At 40.2% G+C, this 25,072-nt stretch overlaps 1 protein-coding gene across 1 annotated transcript; it reads left to right on the plus strand.

Moving 5' to 3' along the window:
* Positions 1-4,585: 4,585 nt before the first annotated feature.
* RPL22L1 (ribosomal protein L22 like 1) lies at positions 4,586-8,362 on the plus strand. Its single transcript, XM_022572414.3, has 4 exons — positions 4,586-4,689; positions 6,394-6,486; positions 6,644-6,765; positions 8,105-8,362. Exons 1-4 carry the CDS (start codon positions 4,681-4,683, stop codon positions 8,247-8,249), a joined length of 369 nt encoding a protein of 122 aa, XP_022428122.1. The 5' UTR covers positions 4,586-4,680; the 3' UTR covers positions 8,250-8,362.
* Positions 8,363-25,072: the final 16,710 nt, after the last annotated feature.

Consider the following 25,072-nt stretch of genomic DNA (forward strand, 5'->3'; position numbering starts at 1 on the left):
ACTTTTCATCTTCTAATGTATTGCTGGTTTATAGATATGCAATTGAGTTTTATACCTAAACTTTGTATCCAGCAATCCTGATAATTCACATATTAATTCTGATAATTTATCTGCAGATTATTTTAAATTTTGTACATATGCAATTGCATATCCACTGGAAATAATGGCCCAACTTGCATAACAGATTGCTGGATATGGTTTTATTAATAATATATCTGTGATTATAGTATATTAAAATAAATATTTCTACTAATATAAACAAGTTGATGACTGAAAGAGTTTGTGTAAACTTGGTGTCTTAGCCTTCATACATTTGGTTTATTTGGGGAAATGATCCCAGGTAACAGAAATAAGGAACCAGGAAGTGGGAAAGAGCAAAAGCAAAAAGGAATGGGCTGGGGACAAGTGAGGCTTAATCCTGCTGGGATCTTCCATGCAATGATGTAGAATGTACATCTTTTTATTTATTTATTTATTTATTTATTTATTTATTTATTTATTTATTTTTGGCTGCGTTGGGTCTTCGTTTCTGAACGCAGGCTTTGTCTAGTTGCGGCGAGCGGGGGCTACTCTTCGTTGCGGTGCGTGGGCTTCTCAACGCGGTGGCTTCGCTTCCCCTGCTGTGGAGCACGGGTTCTAGGGTGTGCGGGCTTCAGTAGTTGTGGCTCACGGGCTCCAGAGCGCAGACTCAGTAGTTGTGCCACACGGGCTTAGTTGCTCCGCGGCATGTGGGATCTTCCGGGACCAGGGCTTGAACCCGTGTGCCCTGCATTGGCAGGTGGGTTCTTAACCACTGCGCCACCAGGGACGCCCTAGAATGTTCTTCTGAACTGTCCACTCAAGAGAAAGAAGAAGGGAGTGGCAATTTGGGGCAGGTGCAACTTGGCAGTGTCTCCCCATATATTTTTCACCTTTTATCTCTATGGCTTCTCTGAGGAGAGGCATGGGAATCTCCCTACTAACACTCATTTACACATGTACAACCTGGAAATACAAGGCAGTTAACACCCCATGTATAACCATTGACCAGTGGGGGACAGGAAACTGGATAAATGCTCCCCTCTTCTGGATTAAAAGGGAAGCTGACCAAGTGTGAGTTTGGGCATAAAAGGTGTCTGTTAAAATTAGCATTATTTTTTCCTCAGATGTGTGGTAGCACTCACTGATGAAGCTATATGGGTGTTTTTCTTGTGGGAAGGTTTTAATTACAAATTCAATTTAGTTAAAAGATAGAGGACTATCAGATAGTGTGTTTTTTCTTGTGCAAATTCTAAGTTGTATTTTTCGGTATTCATTTCTTCTAATTGGGCATACAGTAATTTAAACTATTCTCATTTTTAATTGTAATGTAACATATACATATATAGAAAAGCACACATTACAAATTTACAGCTTGATGAATTTTCACAAACTACACACACTCATGTAACCGCCACCAAGATCAAGAAACAGAACATTACTAGTACCCTAAGCCCACAAAATAAACATGTTTTTTTTTATACAGTAGGTGTTTGTTTAGATTCACTCACAAGTTAGCCATTTTCTTTGCTCCCTATTTCCTTTGGCCCATAGGCCTTCTTTCTAGGATTCTTTTCCTTTATCCTGAAGTATATTTTTCAGAGCTCCTTTCCTGGGGGTCTGCCGATAGCAGATTTTCCGTTGTGTTATCTAAAAATGTCTTAAATGCATCTTTACTCTTGAAAGATAGTTTTATACTTTTTTAGTTCTAGGGAGACAGCTATTTTCTCTTAGCACTTTGAAGATAATAATCCTCTGCTTCTGGCTTCCATTATTGCTTATGTGAAGTCAGCTGTTAATATAACCCCTGTGAGTAAATATTTTGGTTTTACTTTCGGGATGCTTTCAAAATAATTTTGCGTTTGTGTTTTGAAGTTTCACTACAATGTGTTTAGGTGTGCGTTTCTTTTCAGTCATCCTGCTTGAGGTCTATTGGGCTTCCTGAATCTAAGAATTCAGCTGTTATTTCTCTAAATTTTCCCTTTCCCCCATTTCCTCTAGTGTGTCCTTTTAGATCTCCCATTTGACATAACTGGAACATTCTTACTCTGACATCCTTGTCCCTTAACCTGCCTGTTATATTTTCTATCTCTTTGCTTTTCTATGTTTTATTCTAAGTAATTTCCCATTCACTAATTTTCTCTGCAGTTGTTGTCTACTCTCCTGTTTAACTCATCCACTTTTCTAATTAAAGATCTTCTATTTTTAATTTCTAGAAGCTCCACTTTGTTCTTTTCTTTTCTTTTATTATTATTATTATTTTTTTTTGCGGTACGCGGGCCTCTCACTGTTGTGGCCTCTCCCGTTGCGGAGCACAGGCTACGGACGCGCAGGCTCAGCGGCCATGGCTCACGGGCCCAGCCGCTCCGCGGCATGTGGGATCTTCCCGGACCGGGGCACGAACCCGTGCCCCCTGCATCGGCAGGCGGACCCTCAACCACTGCGCCACCAGGGAAGCCCTGTTCTTTTTTTAAAAAAAAAAAAAAAAATCCTGGCCAATTTCGACTGTCCCTGGTTCCCTTATCGTATTTTAAATAGTTTAACTTTTAAATATATTAAAGACACTTATTTGCATTTGCTTCTGCCTGGCACTACCAAGCCAAGCATATTTTTAAACTACATTTTTAAGCTGGAGCTTTCTCATGCTAGTTGAGCAGACCTAATTCTAGCCCTAAACTTGTATGAGCATGAGGACTGGTCATTTCTGTCTCCAAAAAAATTCTTTTACTTTTCCACCAACTTAACCATACATTAGAAATTATTGATAAAACTATATTTTAGCCAGTTTTTTAAGGTGGCTACACATGGGAGGGTTTCTCTGTGAATCTAATCTGCCATATCCTTCTATATTTTATTTTACTGCTCTATTCAGGCTCCATTATCATATAGATCCAATGACTGAAGTTTATAATATATCAGAAATGTATCTATCATATATTATAGGATCTTATGTTTGAATTGCAGAAAAGACAACTTCTCTTCATTGTTTTAAATTGTCTTGGCTCTTTTTAGACACCTATTATTTCATATGTTTTAGAATCTATTGTCAAAATAAAAAATATCTATGGGGTGTTGATAGGCATTGTATATATATATATATATATATATACATACATATATATACATGGAGAGAGAGAGAGAAAGAGAGAGAGACAGGGAGAGAGACTCTGTGTGTGTAAAATTTGGTTATTTACAATATTTAACCTTACTATCTTATCTGCCCATTTGCAGTTAATATATTTTTTAGGTTTTTTTTTTTCCTAATTAAGAGGAGTTTTTTTCGGTTATAGCTTCTATTTAGTTATTTGGGGATTACTAGTTATTTTGAAACACATGTTGTTTTTAATACCCACTTTGTACAAATGGCTTAATAGTTCTTAAGGATTTTTTGTCATGACATGGAAGGCTGCCAAAAACAAGCAACAAAGTAATAAGTGCCTCAATTAATGGCTTATTTTCAAAACATCCAATAGTACAAGGATCATTTCTGCTTTTCAGCCTGGGCAGCCCTCAAGGAGAAAATGCCAATGGCTCTTCTTTCCCCTTAATGTTTGGAAAACAAATGAAGTCATGGTGGTTCTTAAGGCAAACAAGCAAAAAATCTTGAAACGGATTTCTTCTCGGAATTCAATATCTCTTTTTAGAACCTACACGTTGTATGCTTCATTAAAGTATAGTTCTCACTATTACTAATCAGTGTCATAAAGGAAATACACAGCTGTCACTCTCTAGGGTCACCCTCCAAATTAACAACAAAAGTCCACCCCATCTGCTACCCCTGGTCCCCCGCATGACAGTTTAACCTCACCAAAAAATATTGCAAAACGCTGAGAGGCATGCCACTTTTCTGAAACGACGTCAACTTACAATCCTTCAAAACTCAAAAACTACTTCTTTTTTCCTTTTGTCATCAAGACTATCACCACTGCACATCCATCCTGGTGTGTCTTTTACATTTTAGTAGTTAGGTCTCAGCAAATATTCCTTGAATATTAACTGCGAGGCATTTTGGATGAAAGTCAGGAGTCCTAGGATTAACTCTAAAACCTATAAAATAGAATAAATTACACACAATGTGTGAACAAGTGAGCACTATGTATTCTTCGCTGAAAGGTTTTTTGGGGTTGTTTTTTCCCCTCAAGAACCAAGTTTGTTTTGGCTCCCTGAAACACTGATTTCCCTCAACAGTCATTTAGAAAACAAGACTTAAAAACATATATACAGAAATAATTTTTTTGCTGGAATATGCAATATAAGACAGGAGATCCCAAAGGAACCTGAGACATTGCCTTGCCCTGATTGGAAAAAAGATCCAGGCGATTAGTGAAAAATGTTTCCTGTATCCCTCGGGTGTGTGCATCTGGAGCGGCCTCCCAGCAAGCAACCGCAGAGACCTCTGTGGTCAACCAGCGTTTGTCGTCACCAGCGTAAAATCGTGAACGGTTTCAGCTACCGCCGCTGGTGGACGCTCAGGAAAAGTGACTGCCTACTGCCCTCCAGGCTACGCCCCCGGTTTCCTGGGTTACTAGCCTCCGCGCTCCTCCCAAGTTCTCTTCCGGGAGGCGGCGATCTTACGTTCTCGGCGCGTGACGCAGCACGCTTTGGTATAAATGTGTGCCGCCGGCCCTCGGTTTTTCTCTGATCGCGCTGCCGGCGTGCAAGATGGCCGTGGTGAGTGACGTTGGTCTCGCTGGGAGTATATTACTCCGATGTAGATGATTTTTGCAGCTGGCGAGCTGGGAGCGTCAAAGTCTAGGTCGAGGAAGGGTAAAAATGGAGACTTGGGTCAGGAACACAACCAGGATGTTAAGATTATAAGTTTCTGACTCCTGGCAACTGCCATGTGGTCTGGAGGAGTTCGAGCTGGGCCCAGAATTGGGTTAGGATGGGCGGTTGTGGGAGCGCAGGGAAGGAGGAAGCACGACGGTGAACGGGGCTAGTGGGACAGAATTTGGGCCATTGCTTTTCTCCCTCGTGCCTGGTAACGCCGATGATAACCTGTTTATTTGCACTAGGAAGCAAATGTGGGTAATTGGGCAGGCCCGGTCGAATGGCCTTGCCAGGGCGGAGGGACACCCGAGACACTCAACTCCCGGGATAGCCGCGGTTGCAGAAGTTTCAGAGAACTTTAAAACTAAGTTGGGGAAGAAGTTTCTTCATTATCTCATAAGGAGTTTTTTTTTTTTAAAGGTGAAAGCCACGACTCTTAAGCAAATAGAAAAGGAACATGCTTCAGAGACTTTATTTATTAATAAGGGAACCAGTAATACGTTAAAGCCGGTCCAAAGAACATTTGATGTTAGGGTAAAATTGCTGGGTTAAATACGAAAGTAGATAATGTCCAAAGCCCTCTGGGCTTATCTCTCCCCCCAGATAAATTACTTGCCTTTCCGAAGTTAACCGATGCCCCAACAAAGGCCAGTTCCTAGTCAAGGCCAGTTCCTAGTCTTCTCTTTTACCAGTTCCAAGTTCGGGATAAATTTTTTTGGCACAAAGTATGCCACTGCCTAAGAAAGCAAACTGGCTTTAGTGCTTGGTATCCGTTTGGTTGGATTTTACGTGTAGCCTTATTCCGCGGTATTGGCCTAAAAGTTTTGGGTATGGAAAACTTAAGTAATACATGTTTTAAAAAAAATTACCAGATTAAAGGTATCTCTCCCCTCTCCTTTCCTCACCCATAACAGCATTAAGGATTGAATTCCCTACACATTAGTGGGCAGAATATCCTGTTCTGGCAGGCGGCTGAGCTTGGACTAGGTGGTACACTACCTGTTTCCCCATCTGCATTGGGGATGGCAGTACTAAAGTAGTGCCTTTAGTAATTTAAAATTGAACATCTGTGGTCTGGAAAATATCAATAATAGAAGCCCACAAAACTTAAGTCTTGATAACTTGAACAAAATGGGCCTGGTTAGCGGTTCAAACCAAGCTAGGTGGGTATTTTTTAGTTTTAACTTGTATTTTTTAGTTTTAACTTGTAGTAGAAAGTAGATTGATTCTCTTATTCTTTTACATTTGCAAAATAGGATTCTTTGGAATCTTCTGATGAAGGAAACTAGTAGTAGCTCAGCATATACTTTGCACTTTCTTGAGCTTTGCACTTGTGAGGCACTTATGTGGTGAACAGGGGAAATTTCCATCGGATTTCATGAAACTTGATTTTAACCAAGTTAATGAGTGTACTCCCCCTACACATAGCCTGGTTAAAAAAAAGTTAGGTTATATCTGATAAGTATTAAGCAATTTTTTTAGAATTTTGCACCATTTCATATATATAGCCTCATTGTACAATACTGCACTGATACAGATCTTTGATTTTGTGTATAAAGTGAATAAATTCTTGTAGAGAGCCATAATTATATTAACTTTATGTAGAAGAAAGACAAGAAGCCTAAGAAGTCAACCTGGAAGTTTAATTTGGACCTTACTCATCCAGTAGAAGATGGAATTTTTGATTCTGGAAATTTTGTAAGTATCATTCAATTCAGGTTGTTTTTTATCATCTTAAAAATGAATTGAGTATGTAATACTTGATTTTAACCTAAGCTCTGTTCCTAGGGTACCTTCCCTAGTGAATATCTAGGGTTTTCTTCCCTAGTGTGGCATTTTTTCTGTTTTAAAATAGGAACAGTTTCTACGAGAGAAGGTTAAAGTGAATGGAAAAACTGGAAATCTTGGGAATGTCGTTCACATTGAACGCTTCAAGAGTAAAATCACAGTTGCTTCTGAGAAACAGTTCTCTAAAAGGTTGGTATTTGTTTTCCATGGTATTTTTTTTTAACAATGTTGGGTGCTTTAATATTAGAATACGTTTGAAGAAACATATCTGTTGTGTAACTTGGGAGTAGTGTCCCAACTTTCTTAGTTTTGGTTGTCTAGTAGAAGCAGCCAATCAAAGGTAAAGTCTTTAACGTTGATGTTGCAGCCCATTTTCGTTCATTCAGTTTACTTGGCAAATAGTAAATAATACATGGCAGCACTGTTGCAGGACTGAGTAGCCTAGCAGTGAACCAAGCAGACTAAGTACCCACTACCAAGGAACTTAAATTCTAGAGTGGAGGAGAGAGATAATGAAATGCAATATTAAGTAGTTGGTAAGTGCTGTGTAAGTGCATGAAGAAGGTTGATGTATAAAGTGGTCAGGGGAAGCTTCATCTAAATGAAATGCAGTAGTGAGCCATGCAAATTAAGGAATTGATTGTTGTGGCTGAGGAAGATTGATGGTGGAAACTGAAGACTTAGGAGCCTATTGTGGTAGGAAATGGGGGCTTGGATTAAGGTGGTAGCAGTGCTTGTTAGCTGTGGTCATGAATTAATCACTAGGTATTTGGAGATGAAGTATCTGTCTTCAAGGATCTTATAGACATGCAGATAATTGTTATAAATGCAGTACTGTAACATTGAAGGTAGAGATTGGTAAAGCAAGAATTTGCAGAGAACCTGAGAATAAGCTTAGCGTTGCCGGTGGAATGAAGTATTTCTAACAGGGAGCAACATTAACAAAGGGCAGGGAGGCTTGAGACGAATGCTTGCCGAGTTCAGGATTGCTGTAAAATGTAAACAGTGAGAATGGCTGGAATGGTGAAATTAGGCCTGCTGTAAGCTTTTTTATAAGGACTGAGCCATATGCTAGTTGCAAGACTGGATAATCTTAAACTTGTGAATTGGATTCAGCGCTGTTGGGTTGCCTCTTGTTTATCCAAGGTGGGATTAAGGTTAGGGAGGTTGATAGTGGGGAAGAGAATGTTGACATTTTAGTACATAACATTTGAAGAATAAGATCGTATATTGTTTAAAAAATCTAATGTGGCAGTAAGACTGAAGAGGAAACTATTACGCTCTTAAGCATAAAGTTTATTTGGGGAGGGGAGAAATAAGGGTTTTGATAGGGTATAAACTGATTTTAATTGGGGTTGAGATGCTGCCATATTTATATCCCTAGCACCCTTGCTAATGCTTAATACAAATGAAAGGAAAGATTTTGGAGGGAACTGGGAACACAGAAGACGAATATGACAGTGCATATTTTATATAATAAGCCTTTACACAGTAGGTATTTTATGAAATTCATGTCTTTATTTTAAAGGTATTTGAAATACCTCACCAAGAAATACCTTAAGAAGAACAATCTTCGTGATTGGCTTCGTGTGGTTGCGTCCGACAAGGAGACTTATGAACTTCGTTACTTCCAGATTAGTCAAGACGAAGATGGATCCGAGTCTGAGGACTAGATGAAGCCATCCCTTTCAGGGCTTTGCTTGCTAACAAAACAAATGAAGTATACAAGAGAAACATCTGGAAATGGACCTTCAGTTTATCAGTGAATAAAAAACATTACTCTGTATGTTAAGCATTCATCTCTTTGATTTAAGTGTATGCTGTTTATATGGTGCTGGCTTTCCTTTAATACTTTGTTTTGTTTTGTTTTTCTTTCTCGTCGGCACGGGCCTCTCACTGTTGTGGCCCCTCCCACAAGCTCCGGATGCGCAGGCCCAGCGGCCATGGCCCACGGGCCCAGCCGCTCCGTGGCACGTGGGATCCTCCCGGACCGGGGCACGAACCCGTGTCCCCTGCATCGGCAGGTGGACTCTCAACCACTGCGCCACCAGGGAAGCCCCCCTTTAATACTTTTTTTAAAAAAAATTTATTGGAGTATAGTTGATTTACAATGTTTTGTTGGTTTCGGATATACAGCAAAGTGAATCAGTTACACACGTGCACTCCTTTTCTTTTTTAAGATTCTTTTCCCATATAGGCCATTACAGAGTATTGAGTAGAGTTCCCTGTGCTATACAGCAGGTTCTTATTAGTTATCTGTTTTATGTATAGTAGTGTGTACATGTCAGTCCCAATCTCCCAGTTTATCCCCACCCCCCACCCCTGCTGCCCTTATCCCCTGGTAACCATAAGTTTGTATTCTACATCTGTTACTCTACTTCTGTTTTGTAAATAAGTTCTTTGGTACTCATCTGTTGTTGTTTTTAATACTTTCTGTAAGCAGTATTTAAATAGCCTATAGCTAGTGGAATTTCTTTCAGGATTTCTGGAGTGTACTACTTTTACAAATGTCCTTGAGTTAAAGTATATAGTGAAAAAATGAAGCACAATTTTGGGTATAACTTTATATAATAAAGTATTTCAATTCTCTTGACAGTCTCAAATATCATTGTACAGTTTATAAATGAAATCCTGAGTGCCTAGAACAGTTCTGGCACATAGGTGCTCAATATTGAATCACTCCTGCCCTTTGCTTCAAAGGAGCAACTTTCCTAATTAGCCTAAAGGCTCTATGAGTTGAGCATAGTACTGCTCTAAACCAGCTTGCCCATTAGAGGTCTCTGTCCAGATGCCTTGTGGGCACTAGAAACTCAAAACCTTCAAATCTGAACTCTTTATCTTGCCCAGTACACTGTTTCTGTGTTCCTTGTCTGAATAATAATTCACTCAGCCAGTTGGAATCTTCTCTCTCCTCTCAGCCGCCCTCCTGATCATGCTAAAAATGGTGGTCTTCTGTTGCTTAAAACTTTTTAGTAGATAGACCCTTTATCCCAAGTAAAGCAACCTTTGAGAGCTTTAAGCAGCATGGTTTGTCAAAATCCAAATTGTAGATGAGAATTATGGGAGCCATATAAGTTTACTTTTCCATTGGTCCCAAGGTAGTATTAGTGCCTCAGGCATGGGCTGTGAGTCCTGATAGTAGAATCATGTTGCCAGATCTTGAGTATACCGACCTAATACAGATGAATATAATTGGTTTGGGGAGTGTTAAAAGTTTTAATTCTCTTATTAAGACCTTGTTTTAAGTACTCACCAATGTTACACAGCAACTCCCTAACTCTGCCCCATTTAAATTGTTCATGTTTTTCACCAATAGTTACCGACATCCTACTATGTGCTTGCTCTTGAGCATTGTGGATGCAATGGAGAAAAAACAGCCTGTTTCCAGGTATGGTGAGGGAAACTGTCCAAATAATCATGTAAAGTACAACAAAGAAGAGGGGTTTTAAAAAGGAATTTGATGCAGTCAAGGAAAGTAACTGAGGGTGTTTGAGCTGACCTAGAACAGGCCAGGTAATCTCTGGGTAAACAGAAAAGGGTGTTCTAGCCAGAGGGAACAGCATAGGTAAAATTCTTGGGACATTGAGGATCTGGTTGGCATCCAGTGCATCTGGAATGGAATGATTGGTTATGAGAAGAATCTGGAAAGGTAAGCAGAAACCAGCACATGCAGGACAGAAGTTGATACTTGCCTTTAATCGAGAGAAATGGTAAGCTACTGAATTTTAAGTGGAGTGTAATGAGATGAGCGTTTTGAAAAAGATCAGTGTCTGCGTTACGAAAAATGGTTTTCATTGGCAGTCATTGGATGCAGGGAGACAGGAGACTTATGGCTGTACCCATGATGGTAGGTAAGAGGTGTTGGAGATGGGAGAAGTAGATAGATTTTAGAGATTTTTCAGAGGATAAAATTTGTGGGACTTGGTGATGGACATTGGTGGAAAGGGAGAAATGTCAAGGATGACATACAGTGTGCTTAGATGGTGGCATTTGCCAAGTTTGGTAACATTGGAAGAAGGCAAGAGTAGGTTTAGGCCATGCTGAATTTGAGGTCCAGAAGGTGTCAAGCATGAAGTTGAATATAGCGTAGGTTTAGAGCTCAGAGGAAGGATCTAGGTGAAGATACCTGCTGGTCTTGCGCACATGGGTAGTATTAAACAGTGGGCTTGGGTGAAGCTGCCTCCTTAATTTCTCTCCTAGAGTAGTCTTTCAGAAACACAGTTAATTTAGCATTTGATGATGTGTGCTAGGACCTGGGTACACTCTGCCAGGTAAGATATGCATGCCTTTAAGGAGTTGGCAGGTTAGTTGAGACAAGCGCATTCATTTAACAAATTTATTGAGAGCAACTGCTTGCTGGCATTGGGGATACTGCAGTACAAAATAGAAACATTTGTCTTCGTGAAGCTTATACTCCAGTGGAGGAAGACAAAGCAAAATGTATGGTACATGGTGGTAAATGTTACGAAGGAAAATCAGAGATAAGGGATGTAGGGAGGGAGGCATGTTGAATTTGTCTGTAGGGTCAGGAAAGGCTTTACTGAGAAGGGCTCAATTGAGGAAAGACCTGAAGGAGCTAGTGGATCCAACTAGATACCTGGGGGAGAAGCATCCAGACACGATAACAGAACAAAGGTTCTGAGGCAGGAGTGTCTCTGCTACATTCAAGGAACAACAAGGGGGCTGCTGAGCTGAGTGTGTGGTGGAGAGTCTAAGGATGAGGTAAAACTAGAAAGGTGAAGGGGTATGTGTGTTGCGGGGTGGGCGGTGATAGGGGAGGGTGTGTTATTTCCGTTATGCCAAGCGTAGCAGATTAAAACAGTCAACAGTTTCTGAGGATGGGGAATCTAAGGAGCAGCTTACCAGGGTGGTCCTCGTTCAGGGTTTCACGATATTGCTGTCAAGCTGTGGGCCTCGGCTGCAGTCATGCAAAAGTTAACAAACTACTGCCTCTTTTTGTAAATAAAGTTTTATTGGAACACAGCCATACCCATTATTTTTTGTTTGCGTACAACGGTAGAGTTGAGTAGTTTGCAGTAGGGACCATAAGACCTGCAAGGACTAAGCTATTTACTGCCTGGCCCTTTAAGAAAAACTTTCCTTTAGGCTTAACTGGAGCTCAAGGATCAGCTTCTAAGCTCCCTCCCGAGGTTGTCGTTAGGAAAATTGAGTTCCTTGCCAGGTGGGCTCTATGTGGACCTGTTCATGACATGGCAGCTGGTTTTTACCCAGAATGAGTGATTCACGGGAGAGAGAAAGCAACCAAGGTGGCAACTGCAGTGTCTATAACCTAATCTCAGAAATAACATGCCATCACTTCTGCTTTATTCTATTGATTACACAGGGCTACCTTGGAACAGAGTGGGAGGGGATTACATAAGAGTTCAAATACTGGGAGGTGGAGATCATTGGGGTCACCTTCAGGCTGGCTACTACAGGGGATGGCAAGTAGGGGGAGCTTTGTAGACCATTGAAAGGGCTTCAGCTATTTTTCTGAGTTCTGTGAGGAGCTACTGAGAGACTTTAGCAGCGAAGTGTCATGATCTGACATTTTAAATGAATGATTATAGTGAAGTATTTTGTTAGTCTATGATAAGTTTCAGAAATTCAGAGAATCTCAGACTAGGCATTCTGGGCAGGTGACTTCACAGTTTGGAAGTTGACTTTATTTTGAAGGGCTGAGAGAGTCTCGGATTGCCTTACAGGGTCTCTGCATCAACTGGAAATTGGCTTGTTTTTAACATTATTGTTTTTATTTATTTTTAACTTTTTATTTATTATGGAGAAAGAGAAAACTTATTTCTGTGTTCCTATCTACTCCCCACACCCCCAGATTATTTTAAAGCAAATTCCCAACATATCATTTCACCCATAAACTTCTGTTTGTTTCTCTAAACTTTAGTATCTAAAAGATAAGGACTCTTTAAAGCTAACTACCATACCATTATCACACCTATAACAAATTAACAATATTTTCTTATATTATTCATTGCCAAATCAGTGTTTAAATTTCTCCAAATAACTTTTTAACTGCAATTCAGGGTTGTAGTTAAATAATGGCTCTTAAACCTCCTTTAATCTAGAGTTTTTCTCTCTGTTTCTGTCTCTCTCTCTGCCTCTCTCCCTCTTCCTTTCCCAATTTATTTGTTGACCAAACTGGGTCATTTGCCCTGTAGAATTTCCCACAATCTGCATTTTCATGATTCCTCGCCTCCCAGCCTCAGTAGTGTCATTTAACATATTCCTCTGTCCACTGTGTTTCCTGTGAATTGCTAGTTTGTTCTAGAAGCTTGATCAAATATTAGACTGAAGTTTGATTTGGGGGGGCTAGAATACTTACAGGTGTCATTGTGCACATCTGTTAAGAAGTGTATGATGTTTGATTTCCTCTTGTCACGTTAGTACCACTGAAACCACTGCCTAGGTTCATTATTTCCCTAGAGGTGTCCAAATGGTGATACTCTATCATTCTTTTAAAATTTATGGGCTGAAATACCCTAGAAGAAGTGCCCCTCATCAAACCCAAGCTACAACTATAAGAAAGATAGGATAAGTGCTTGCTTCTTTTCTTTTATGTATTACTTTTCAAGTTAATTTCCAAGCAGATTGCTTCTAAAGGTGATCAATGAGGGGTTTTGTTTCTTTGGTTTTTTTGTTTGTTTTGTTTTATTTTAGTGTCATACTGAACCTATGGTGTAAAAGTATTGAATATTTGGTATGTTCTAATCCATTGTAATTACTTTTATTGACTCAAATGGTTCCATTTTGACCAATGAGAGCCTCTTCAAATTGGCTCCTGAGTTTTTTTTTGACATGACCTCAGTAGTGTTTTATTTATTCCATGGTTTCTGACATGATAACATGTTCCAGGCTCTTCCAGATTTCCTTCCCCAGATCTGGAATCATCCATTTCTCTAAAGAGCTCTGGATCATGTTCCAGGTGTCAGAGGTGCTCATTGCTACTGGTTTGATCATTGTTTCTAGACATATTCAGTGGACAGAGAAAGGAAATATATTTTTGTTTTTCAAGACAGTATAGTATACTTAATGAGTTTATACTGATGCTTCCAATTCAAATTCAGGATGACAGGGTTTTTACGTCATCTATTGCATAGACATATTTCCTTTTTCCATGCTGAAAATTTCAGTGACACCAACACCAGTACTCGTTTGCTTTACCTTACAATCCACACATAATAGTCTCAAAAAGGCAATACCAGCATTACTACCTATAATATAATACTTTACAGTTTAAGATTGTGTCACAGTTCTTTTTGTCCTTACGGTTTATCCACTAGGAATGAACAAAGTCCTATGTTTTAAAGTCACTGGAGATGATTCATCTCTCCATGGCTGTGGCACAGACTTGATACACAGGTTCATTTATTTCATTTTTCTTTTGATTTTTAAAGTTTGCTTAAAATCTTTTTATGTTTTATAATTCTGGAAAATATTTACAAGTTTCCAAAGTCCAAAACAAAGTATGTTTAAAGAAGTCTAGCTCCTGTATTAGTCCCCTCCATTCAGTTTCATCCCTTCCCTTACAGGTAGCTATTTAAAAAGGATATTTTGGTTTATCTGTCCTTTTTTTTTTTCTTTTTTTTTGGCTGCGTTGGGTCTTCGTTGCTGCACCTGGGCTTTCTCTAGTTGCGCCAAGTGGGGACTACTCTTCGTTGCGGTGCGTGGGCTTCTCATTGCGGTGGCTTCTCTTGTTGAGAAGCATGGGCTTTAGGCATGCAGGCTTCAGTAGTTGTGGCGCGCAGGCTCAGTAGTTGTGGCTCGTGGGCTCTAGAGCGCAGGCTCAGTAGTTTTGGCGCATGGGCTTAGTTGCTCCGCAGCATGTGGGATCTTCTCCGACCAGGGCTTGAACCCGTGTCCCCTGCACTGGCAGATGGATTCTTAACCACTGCACCACCAGGGAATCCTCCATCCATTTTTAAAAAGATATGCACCATTAGTTAAATGATAGCTTACTGTACTCACTTTTCTCCACATTACTTTTATTTCACTTAATAGTATTGTGGAGTCATCACTCCCACGTGGATGCACTGAACTTTATCCAACCAGTTCTCCACGGATGGGCATTTGAGTTGTTCCAAGCTTTTGCTACTATAAATAGTGCTGCAGTGAGCCTCATGCACATGCCTTTTCGTATTGTTGCCATCATATCTTTGGAGTGGATTTCCAGAAGTGAGACTCTTAGGTCAAAAGATAAATGAACGTATAATTTCACTATATATTGCCAAATTTTCCTCCATGAGGGTTTTACCATTTTACCCTCCTGCTGGCCTTCCCACCAGCAACATATGGAAATGTCCATGGACTCACTAACAGATTTTGTCATCCAGTTTGGGTATTTTTGTCTGATGGATAAGACATTGTTTTCAGGATAGTTTAATTTGCATTTCTCTTATGAGTGAGGTTGAGTGTAATAAGTTAAAGACCATTTGCATTTCTTTTTCTGTGGGCTGCTTGTTTATATCTCTAGGATATGTATGGGATTCTTGGTCTTTTTATTCTTTTTTTTTTTTTTTAAGTTATTTATTTTTGGCTGCGTCAGGTCTTAGGTGCTGCACGCGGGCTCTTCGTTGTGGTGCACGGGCTTTTCTCTAGTTGTGGCGCGGGCTCCAGAGCGTGTGGGCTCTGTAGTTTGTGGCACGCAGGCTCTAGGTGAGGCGCATGAGCTCAGTAGTTGTGGTGTGCGAGCTTAGTTGCTGTGCAGCATGTGGGATCTTAGTTCCCTGACCAGGGATCGAACCCACGTCCCCTTTGTTGGAAGGTGGATTCTTTACCACTGGACCACCAGGGAAGTCCCTTATTCTTTAATTTTAGAAGCTCACTCTATATTAAGGCTATTAAACTCTTGCCTATGATATAAGTTGCACATTTTCTTTTTAATTTGAATTTTTTCCTTATATTTATGGTATTTTTTATTTTATCTTGTTGAAGTGTTATTTTTCTGCAATTGAATCCTAATCTTTTCCTCATTGTTTCAGAATTTTTGAGTCAAGGTTGGGAAAGTTTTCCCTTTTTCCAGGTTATAGAAGAATTCATGTTTTCTTCTAGTGCTTGTATGGTTTTATTTTTAAAATTTAGGTCTCTGTTCTATTTAGAATTTATCCTGGTTTACAATTTGAGAAGTAGATGTAATTTTACCTTTTTTTTCCCCATGTGGCTACCCATTTATACCATTACCCCTGATTAAAAAGTGCTCAGGAAGTTTTGGGCTTCCCTGGTGGCGCAGTGGTTGAGAACCCGACTGCCAGTGCAGGGGACACGGGTTCGAGCCCTGGTCTGGAAGGATCCCACATGCCGCGGAGCAACTGGGCCCGTGCACCACAACTACTGAGTCTGAGCTCTAGAGCCCGCGAGCCACAACTACTGAAGCCCACGCACCTGGAGCCCGTGCTCCACAACGGGAGAGGCCACCGCAGTGAGAAGCCCACACATCGCGATGAGGAGTGGCCCCCGCTTGCCGCAACTGGAGAGAGCCCGCACACAGCGGCAAAGACACAACGCAGCCAAAAATAAGTAATTAAAAAAAGAAAAGTGCTCAGGAAGTTTTGATTAGCATTAGTTTTCCTACTTGTCTGGAAATCCTTGTTTGTGGTTATGCTGAAGTGATGGAGAGTCTACATTTATAGCTTTAGTGTGCTGTTCTTTTACCAGCTGGATGATTTAAATGCCAGAAAGGCCACTTTTAAATAATGTTTTGCAGTTTATAAAGGAATTTCTCTTCTCCTTTGACCCTTCAGCAGCCCTGTGTGATAGAACATTACCTTCCCCATTTTGTATGTGAGCATATGACCACTGGCTTTCCCAGGATCACATTCCTTCCACCTCTCAGTCCTCAACCCAGTGGTCCTCCTGCCCTAGGGCCGTGCCACTTCTTCATCACACAAGGCCATGGTGAGGCTGAGATGTAGTGGGGGAACACTAATCTGGGGGTCACAAATCCTGCCTCTGCTGCCTACAAGCTGTGTCTCCTTGGACACACCTCTTTGTCCCCCTGGGCCTCAGTTTCCTCATATGTATGCAAATAAATGGTTGAAAATAGATCAGTGTTTGTCAGACTTCAGTAATGCCTGCCTCCTTTTGATAGATACAGATACCTCATGTTTCCCTGCCCCAGTTCTGATTGCCTTCCCCATGATATGACTCATGTGTAAATATCCCCACCAACCAAGGTTTGTTTTGGCTTTCCATTCCAAAACACAACGAAGTAAAGTCCCTCTTTGACTTTTCCAAATATAAACTTATAATGTTGAATACATTTTTTAAGGCACACAGCTCCTTGAGATATTCCCCCCTCCCGCCATGATGAGGCACTCTCTAAAGCTTTTTCCTGCCTTAGAGTTATATGATTCAAAGAGCCAGACTGGGAATCAGGGATCTGCCATCTCAATTTTGATTGATTGGATATGTTTTCTGCCAAGGGAGGGAATCAGTGACGTAGACTGCTCTTTCCCTATCTCTGAGGTTGGATGGTGTCCACATATGTCATAAATGTCAGGTCATTGATTACTGTTCTTCCAGGCCCTGTCCTGAGAGCTGTACTCTCAGAAGTACAGTGTTCTCTGTATTCAAGGAGCCCACAGTTCTAATGGGGGAAGCGACTTTACAGTTTCAGTTAAGTGTGGTTAGTGCCAAAACAGGGATATCACAAGATGCTTTGGAAGCACCTATACCATAATGAGGGGGAAAGGGAGTCCATGAAAGCCTCCTGGAAAAGGTGACTGACTCTGAGCTATATATATATATTTTTTTTGTTTTTCCGGTACACGGGCCTCTCACTGCTGTTGCCTCTCCCGCTGCGGAGCACAGGCCCTGGACGCGCAGGCCCAGCGGCCATGGCTCACGGGCCCAGCCGCTCTGCGGCATGTGGGATCTTCCCAGACCGGGCACGAACCCTGTTCCCCGCATCGGCAGGCGGACTCTCAACCACTGCGCCACCAGGGAAGCCCTCTAAGCTATCTTTAAGGAAGAGTGGGAATTAATGGGGCAGGGAGAAGGAGGAAGGGATTCTAGGCTGAGGAAGGATGGTGATGATGGCGATAACCCATAGAGGGCCATCTGTTTCACAGTCTTTTACATACAACATTTCATTTGATCTCTACAGCCATCCTTCAAGTTAGCTATTATTTCCCTTTTACAAGTCAGAAAACCAAGGGCTTAGAGTGACAAACTGTCTACCTGTGGTCACACAGCTAATAAACTCCAGGTCTGTCTGACTTCAATGGTCATTCTGTGTAAAAGAGTTAGTGTAAAAATGTTTCTAAACTTCTCTCTCTGCCGGGCAGTTCTTTCTCATAGTGATACACATTCAACTGGTTCCATTCAGCTGCTTAGGAGAACCAATATTTTGTTTTGTTTTGTTTACTGCTTCAGACCCACAAACTGGCTTAAAGCGGTTGTCTGGCACATACCTTTGTTGCAATAAAGTCAATCATGGGAGCTGGCCCACTGCTTTCTAGAAGCAGCATGGAAGATTCCATATTTCATCACTCCTACACTTTTCTTCTAGGCATGAAACAAGCTTTTACAGTGACACTTTTTCTCTTTCAGCTGAGATCCCAAAAACTGAGAACAAAGTTAAATGTGTCAAATTTTCCCACTTCCAAAGTAAGGTGCTTATAGTCTCTGTAGAGCTTGCAAAGGAGGTGCTCAGATTCCAGCTTTACAAGACTTAGTTCACTACCTACATCCAGGACCTATGAGAAGTTGAAGACTCCCGGGTGTTTGACTCATCCTTGAGAAATTAAGGCACGGTAGTGGCCGGAGCAGTTTACCTACAGCAGAGCAATGAGAAATGCATGTCCGCAGATGCAAGGATGAACAAATGTTTCTCTGGACCAAATGTGGTCCATGAAGAAGGACCAGGCCTGGGTTAAATTTTTGTCTGCTTAAGAGGACTACTTGGGAGAGAGAGGGGACCCCAAACAAAAAGAATCTGTGTAGAATGAACCACCAAGTACTCAGAGGCTACAAGTGGTAAGTGAAAGTTCTAAGAAAGAGCATTGCCCATGCCACAAATGTTGTAGATAAAGATTCTCAGTGATAAATCTTTGAGAAATTCAGATACGTATTGTCTACTGAAATGGAAACATACAACATAAAAGTTATGAGTTAAGTTTCATTCATGGACCTTACTGAGGACTATAGCCCAGGAAATAGCCTCTCAGACAGCTTTGAGGAACTGCTCTGAAGAGGTAAAGGAGGAACCAGGATATATGTGAGGGTTTTTGCTGTAAAAAAACATGTAGTCAAATGTCAAAAGATTATTGCTATTCACAAAGAACAGACATCTCAAATTAATGATTTTAGTGCTTTTCTATGTATGGGAAGGTGCAAGAAGCTGGGTTCATTGAAATGATTCCTTAGATGTGCATCTTAACTATGTAGGGCCAGTATACCAAAGCACAGAATATTTCCTGTTTTTCTCCATCCTGAATTCCCCTAAGGGCGACTGCAGTGGCTAATGGCTTAACCCCTGTAGAACTGGGATGGTGGACATCATTCTTTGTTTACAGTATCCTTTGAGATAAAGAATAAGGCTTGAACTTTCTTCTTGTCCAGAGAAACATGCCACCAAACCGTTGCTCTTAAGTCTGACCTTTGTACCCTTACCTTTTCTCTGCCAGCCCCTCCATTTCCAGCCCGACCCAGGAAGAGCCAGAGGCAGCTACTGAAGTTGGATGAGGGGCACACTTGGAATTTCCTAGCACACAAACTGATACCACCACCTTTTCTTTCTGCTTAAGCTGCACTATAGGCATTCTGACCCTCTGACAGAATTTTTGGTTTACTCATTATCCTCCCTCACTAGACTGTGAATACCTCAAGGTCAAGTTTTTCTCTGTGTGCCCTTCTATGTAAAGAAATCTATATAACTACAGATGAATCCCAAGCCAGATCATAGACAGGACTTTTCATTCATAAATGTGGAAGGATCAACTAAAGATGACCCAAAATGAATAAAACAGCAAAGATAAAACAACTGGATGAACAAATGGAAACAACTGGTCTAGATAGAGAAATGCAAGGAAATGATGAAAGTTTCCCTGAGCCTAAGGAAACTTGGATCTTCATATTAAAAAGTCTGACTGTAAGCCAGGCAGAATGAAGGGAAAAGCTCATACTTAGACACACCTTGAAGAAATTTTAGAACTCCAAAGTATAAAGAAAAAATCCTAAAAGCTTCCAGAGAGAAGACAAAACGAAACAGTTTACCTACAACAAAAATAATTTTGAAAGGGACTTTTTCAGGGTATTATTAAATTTAGCAGCAGGCAAAAAAAAAAAAAAGCAAACATCATTTAGGGCTTCCCTGGCGGCGCAGTGGTTGAGAGTCCGCCTGCCGATGCAGGGGACAGGGGTTCGTGTCCCGGTCCGGGAGGATCCCACATGCCGCGGAGCAGCTGGGCCCGTGAGCCATGGCCGCTGAGCCTGCGTGTCCGGAGCCTGTGCTCCGCAATGGGAGAGGCCACAACAGTGAGAGGACTGCGTATCAAAAAAAAAAAAAAAAATTTAGCAGCAGGAACAGCTGGGTTTTAGTTCTAAGATGTGTCCCTCGTTTAGTTCCAACCTGTTATTGAGAGTCCTTTCCTGTTCCTGGGCTTCGTGTCCTCTGTAAATGAAGACACTAGACTGGATGATTTCTGGGGTCTTTTTCAGCTCTGACTTGCTGCCAATTCTTGTTGCTTAGCTGCAAAGCTGACCTCAGCACTGGAGCTTACCCCCAGTGAACCCCACCAGGGCTTCCTCTCCATGACTGCAGTCTACACAGCAGATTTTTTTTTACTGCCTTATCCTTTAAATGAGCACAGTGCCTTTGCTTCCTGGACACCTGCTGATTCATTAACTCAATCTTATTTCTTGAGAACAAGAATAGTGTTTTCGTGTATAGTACCGTATAAATAGAAAACACACAGTAAATGTCTGCAGGATCAATCTATCAGCAAACCTTTATGAACATCTGCCGTGTGTCTTGCACCGTACAAAATTATGGAATGCTGAGAAGACCATTCAGATCTTTTCCTCCAGTGTATATAGAGTGTGTAAAACAAGACTCTAGCTCCATGTGAGTGTAATAGGTAGTACGACAACAATAACAACAACAAAACACATGGGAAATGCACGGTTAAGCAAAATTAAACATTTCCTCACTTTGGGACTTTTCAGGTCTTTATTTGTAAATTTCCATGTGTTGATTTATAAAAATATACAGGGCTTCCCTGGCGGCACAGTGGTTGAGAGTCCGCCTGCCGATGCAGGGGACGTGGGTTCGTGCCCCAGTCCGGGAAGATCCCACATGCCGCGGAGCGTCTGGGCCCGTGAGCCATGGCCGCTGAGCCTGCGCGTCTGGAGCCTGTGCTCCGCAACGGGAGAGGCCACAACTGTGAGAGGCCCGCGTACCGCAAAAAAAAAAAATATATATATATATACAGCATTTCCCAAACATACTGCATCATAGAGCACTTTTATTTACCAACTCAAGAAAACACATCGAGTCTCTAGGTCTGTCTGCTGGCTTACAAAAAATACAGTGGATGAAGATGTGTTAAACAACACCAGGAGGATTCAACCAGCCATATGCAGAATGTGAGAAATTCTAAGATAAATGACCAGTTTCTTCAACAACAGAGAAGCAGCATTAACCAAAAGGGATGGGACTTTTACAGAATAAAAAGATTTAAGAGAAAAATCAACCAAATATAATATGTGGACCTTTCTGGATCATGATTCAAACAAATCAAATGTAAACAGACATTTTTGAGATAAGCAAAAAAAACTGAACATGAACTGGGTATTAAAAATTTTAAGCATTAAATATTTAAAATTCTAATTATTGTTAATTTTATTGAGTGTGATAATGGTATTATAGTTATGCTTTTAAATGTTTTATTATTAATGGTATTATGGTATATATTGAATATCAGTCTAAATAAAGAGGTAAACTGAGGCAGGCTCGAGTTGTTAGAAATTGAGTTCATTTGGAAATAGCAGGAGAATTGCAAGCTGGGACACACCAAGCTACAGGTGAGTCTGTTGAGGTTTTGGGGCGGTGGTATTCATGGGCAGAAAGTGCAAAGAGTGGGGAGTTCAGCCAGAGTTCAGGCAGTAAGTTCATAGAAAATGGGGAGGGATTCTTGGTGGATGTTCATTGGTCGGGAGATAAGTTCCGGGAAATCAGTCTTTCCGTTGTTAAGTTTTATTTTCCTGAGGGTGCATGCCTGAGAGTCTCCATTTCACATCCTCCCGTTCCACTTTAGGCTGAAATCTTTTCTCAAGAGATACGTACTGAAATATTTACAGGTAAAATTTTTAAATGGCTGGGATTTTCTTTTAAATGTACATTAGCAGGGCTCTTTTTCTTGATATGTGTTTTTGTTACTTGCTTATGTTAACTTTATGAAAATTTGTTGTCCTTCACACTTAAGATTTGTACATTTCTTTATACGCAAGTTCTTTTTAAAAAACTTTAGGGAATTCCCTGGCAGTCCAGAGGTTAGGACTCCCCACTTCCACTGCAGGGGGCATGGGTTCAATCCCTGGTCGGGGAACTAAAGCTCCCACATGCCACGTGGCATGGCCAAAAATAAATAAATTAATTAAATTAAATTAAAAATTTTACAAAGCATTGAATTTATTAGATTTTTGATTTACAGAAAATACATATAGATGGTTTAAAAAATCGGTTTATAAGGAAAGGGTATACAATGAAAATTATGTCTTCCTCCCCCTGATCCATTTCTTCTCTCAGAGGCAATAGCTATTACCAGCATTCATCTGGAGGTATTTTTATATGTGTACAAGTATGTGTGTACAAGCATGTCTTGGAGATAATTCTATGTCAGTATATATAGATTTTCTAACTTTTAATAGTTACATGTATTTCACTGTATGCATTACACTTGTAACCTAGTGCTGGACATTTAGGTGGCTTACAGTTTTGGTGACTCTACATAGTGCTTGTGTGACTGTCCTTGCCTATAGGTTTTAGTACTCATGGGTTTTGAAATGTTAATAGATGTTGCCAAGTTGTCCTCCAAGATGTTTGTATTAATTTATTTCTGTTTCCACCCACCGGTATGTATCAGAGGGCTGCAGTTTAAAAGTATATTGGTGCATAAATAGTAATGCCCTCAAGAGGGAGATATTTTCAAAATAAATGGACCATTTTCTAACAGTTCTTATTCAAGTACCTTAAACAAGGAGGGCATGGCTTGTTTGTTTATAAAATTAGTACTGAGAAACGTCAACTGAAGTACTTCCGGAGTGAAAGGTTTTCTCTTCTAAATGGTGTGATAAATAAATATAAATTTTGGAAAAATAAAATAAAAATAAAATCAGTAAGAAAACTTTGAATTATCCTTATTTAACAAGAAGACTAATGAGATAAACACAAAATTTTGAAGGAATGGACTTTGATGCCTTTTCTCTCTGACCTTAACCTTGCTATTGGGTAGATCTTGCTGTTGTCTGGTTCGAAACAAATGCACATAAGCCTTATGTGGCAGGCCTAGTTATAGGATTGCATCTTGTGTTAGGTGATGCAGGGAGGGTTTAAAATAAGCAACTGGCTCAAGTTTGGGTGCTATCAGAAGTAGGAATAATTCTGTGATTGGGTTTCTTTCTGAATCTTACCTAGGAGGTAGGAAGAATTAATTGGGGCTAAAACTGTAATAATAAAGTAACAACAGTTCCTTATATTAGCCAGAAAATGGGGATATTTGATCCTTTTTGAGGTTTGGAAAGTGTTGTTGTTTTTGCCTTTGCTCAGACATGATTACTAAATTGCCTTATCTTTGTCTTGCTCTCTCATGGTCACAGAGTGACTTTGTCTGATGCTAATACTTTATGAATTTTTTTATGTTTTACAGAATACCTTTGTCAGCCTGTGAGTGCCAGGCCAGCTCCTGACTGTTTTTCTCTTTTTCAAGAGGTAAGACTCATGAAGTTGCAAAGGACATAAAACCTCAACCAAATTGACTTAAGCAAAAAGGTAAGTCCAGGGCTATACTGTTTATATTACATATATGTTGTATTTTTATAGATGAAGTAATTGAGGCTCAGAGTGATTAAGTAGCTGAGCTTGAGTCTGAACAGTCTGATTCTACGAACTTTTTTTGTTCCATTACTGCCAAGCGCTAAAGTATGAATGAGCAGAAGGAAATGGAGCTACCCACATGGCGTGAATGGATGGAAATGGGAAGTAGGAAGGGAAAAGTTTGGATAGTTAGGTTGGGGTGAGAGTAAGGAACAAAATGAAATGGAGATGTGTGTTTTAAGGCAGAGCAATGAAATGATGAAGGCCATGTTTTAGGAAATTTAGTCTGAAAATAACATGCAGAATGTATTATTAGTTGGGAGAGAATGAAGGCTGGGAAAATAGCCCCCCTCAAAAAAAATTAGCTAAGAGACACTAGTAGTTACCTGGGCAGGAGGCATTGAGGGTTTGGTTTGAGAGGAAGGAATAGGTGGATCCCAGAGATCCCAATTTCATTTATTTAGTCCAAATCTAAGGGAAAGAGCAGATCTTGCAAAAACTATGACTAAGTACCTTTGGGTCCTATCTGGTTTCAAAAAACAAAGCGGCACAGAAAAGCGTGTGTGTGTGTGTGTGTCTGTGGCCTACACATACTTTATAGTTTTACTAACGCTCATGGAAATATTCCTAGCTCCATGAAGGGGTGTAATTGGATGTTTTTTTCCATTAGATGGAGCTATATCTTTGTTACAGGAGAATTTATGAATTTTTATAAAAGGAATGCTTGATAGGTAATGAACTTTAATGTGGAACAGGGAAGAACTACATATTAAAATGGTTTTTAGAGTAACCATTTTATTTATAATTTTTGAAATATCTTGAGTTGTTAACATGGGTGCCTTTGCATGGGTCTTATATTTTACATACTCTGTTCATATAAAGCATGTTTAATAAAACTTTGTTTCTTGTGACTCCCTTCAAAAGGGCCCAAACCAAACCCTACCCCCGGAACAGTAGTACCTGTAATAGTATTTCAGTTAGGATATTTCTCGATACAAGTCCACAATCACTTGTTTGACATTCTGAAATTCAAAAACCCAGAGTTTGCAAATAAAAAACCAGGAAACTCAGTTGAATTTGAATTCTAGATAAATACCGAATAACTTCTCTAGCACAAGTGTGTTCCATGTAATATTTGGGACATATGGTAAAAAATTATTTGTTGTTTATCTGAAATTCAAATTCATCTGGACGTTCTGTATCTTATCTTGTAACCCACTCTGAAAACCAAAGGTTTTTGTAACTTACTTGGTTGGAAAATGTAACCTAGATTGATGTGAGGCTATTCATACTCTTTACCTCACTTAGTGCAAATATTTGTATGAATAACTGCAGAAATATTAATATGTTTGATTATGGATACTGCCTCAACTTCACTGGGAGTGCTACATAATATATGATATTTGTACCATATTATTGTTTCAAAATCAGAGAAGTACTGAATTT

This window comes from Delphinapterus leucas, chromosome 4 (assembly GCF_059928025.1).
Source record: "Delphinapterus leucas isolate spDelLeu-1000000601 "Yukka" chromosome 4, BTC_Dleu_Yukka2, whole genome shotgun sequence".
Classification (NCBI taxonomy): domain Eukaryota; kingdom Metazoa; phylum Chordata; class Mammalia; order Artiodactyla; family Monodontidae; genus Delphinapterus; species Delphinapterus leucas.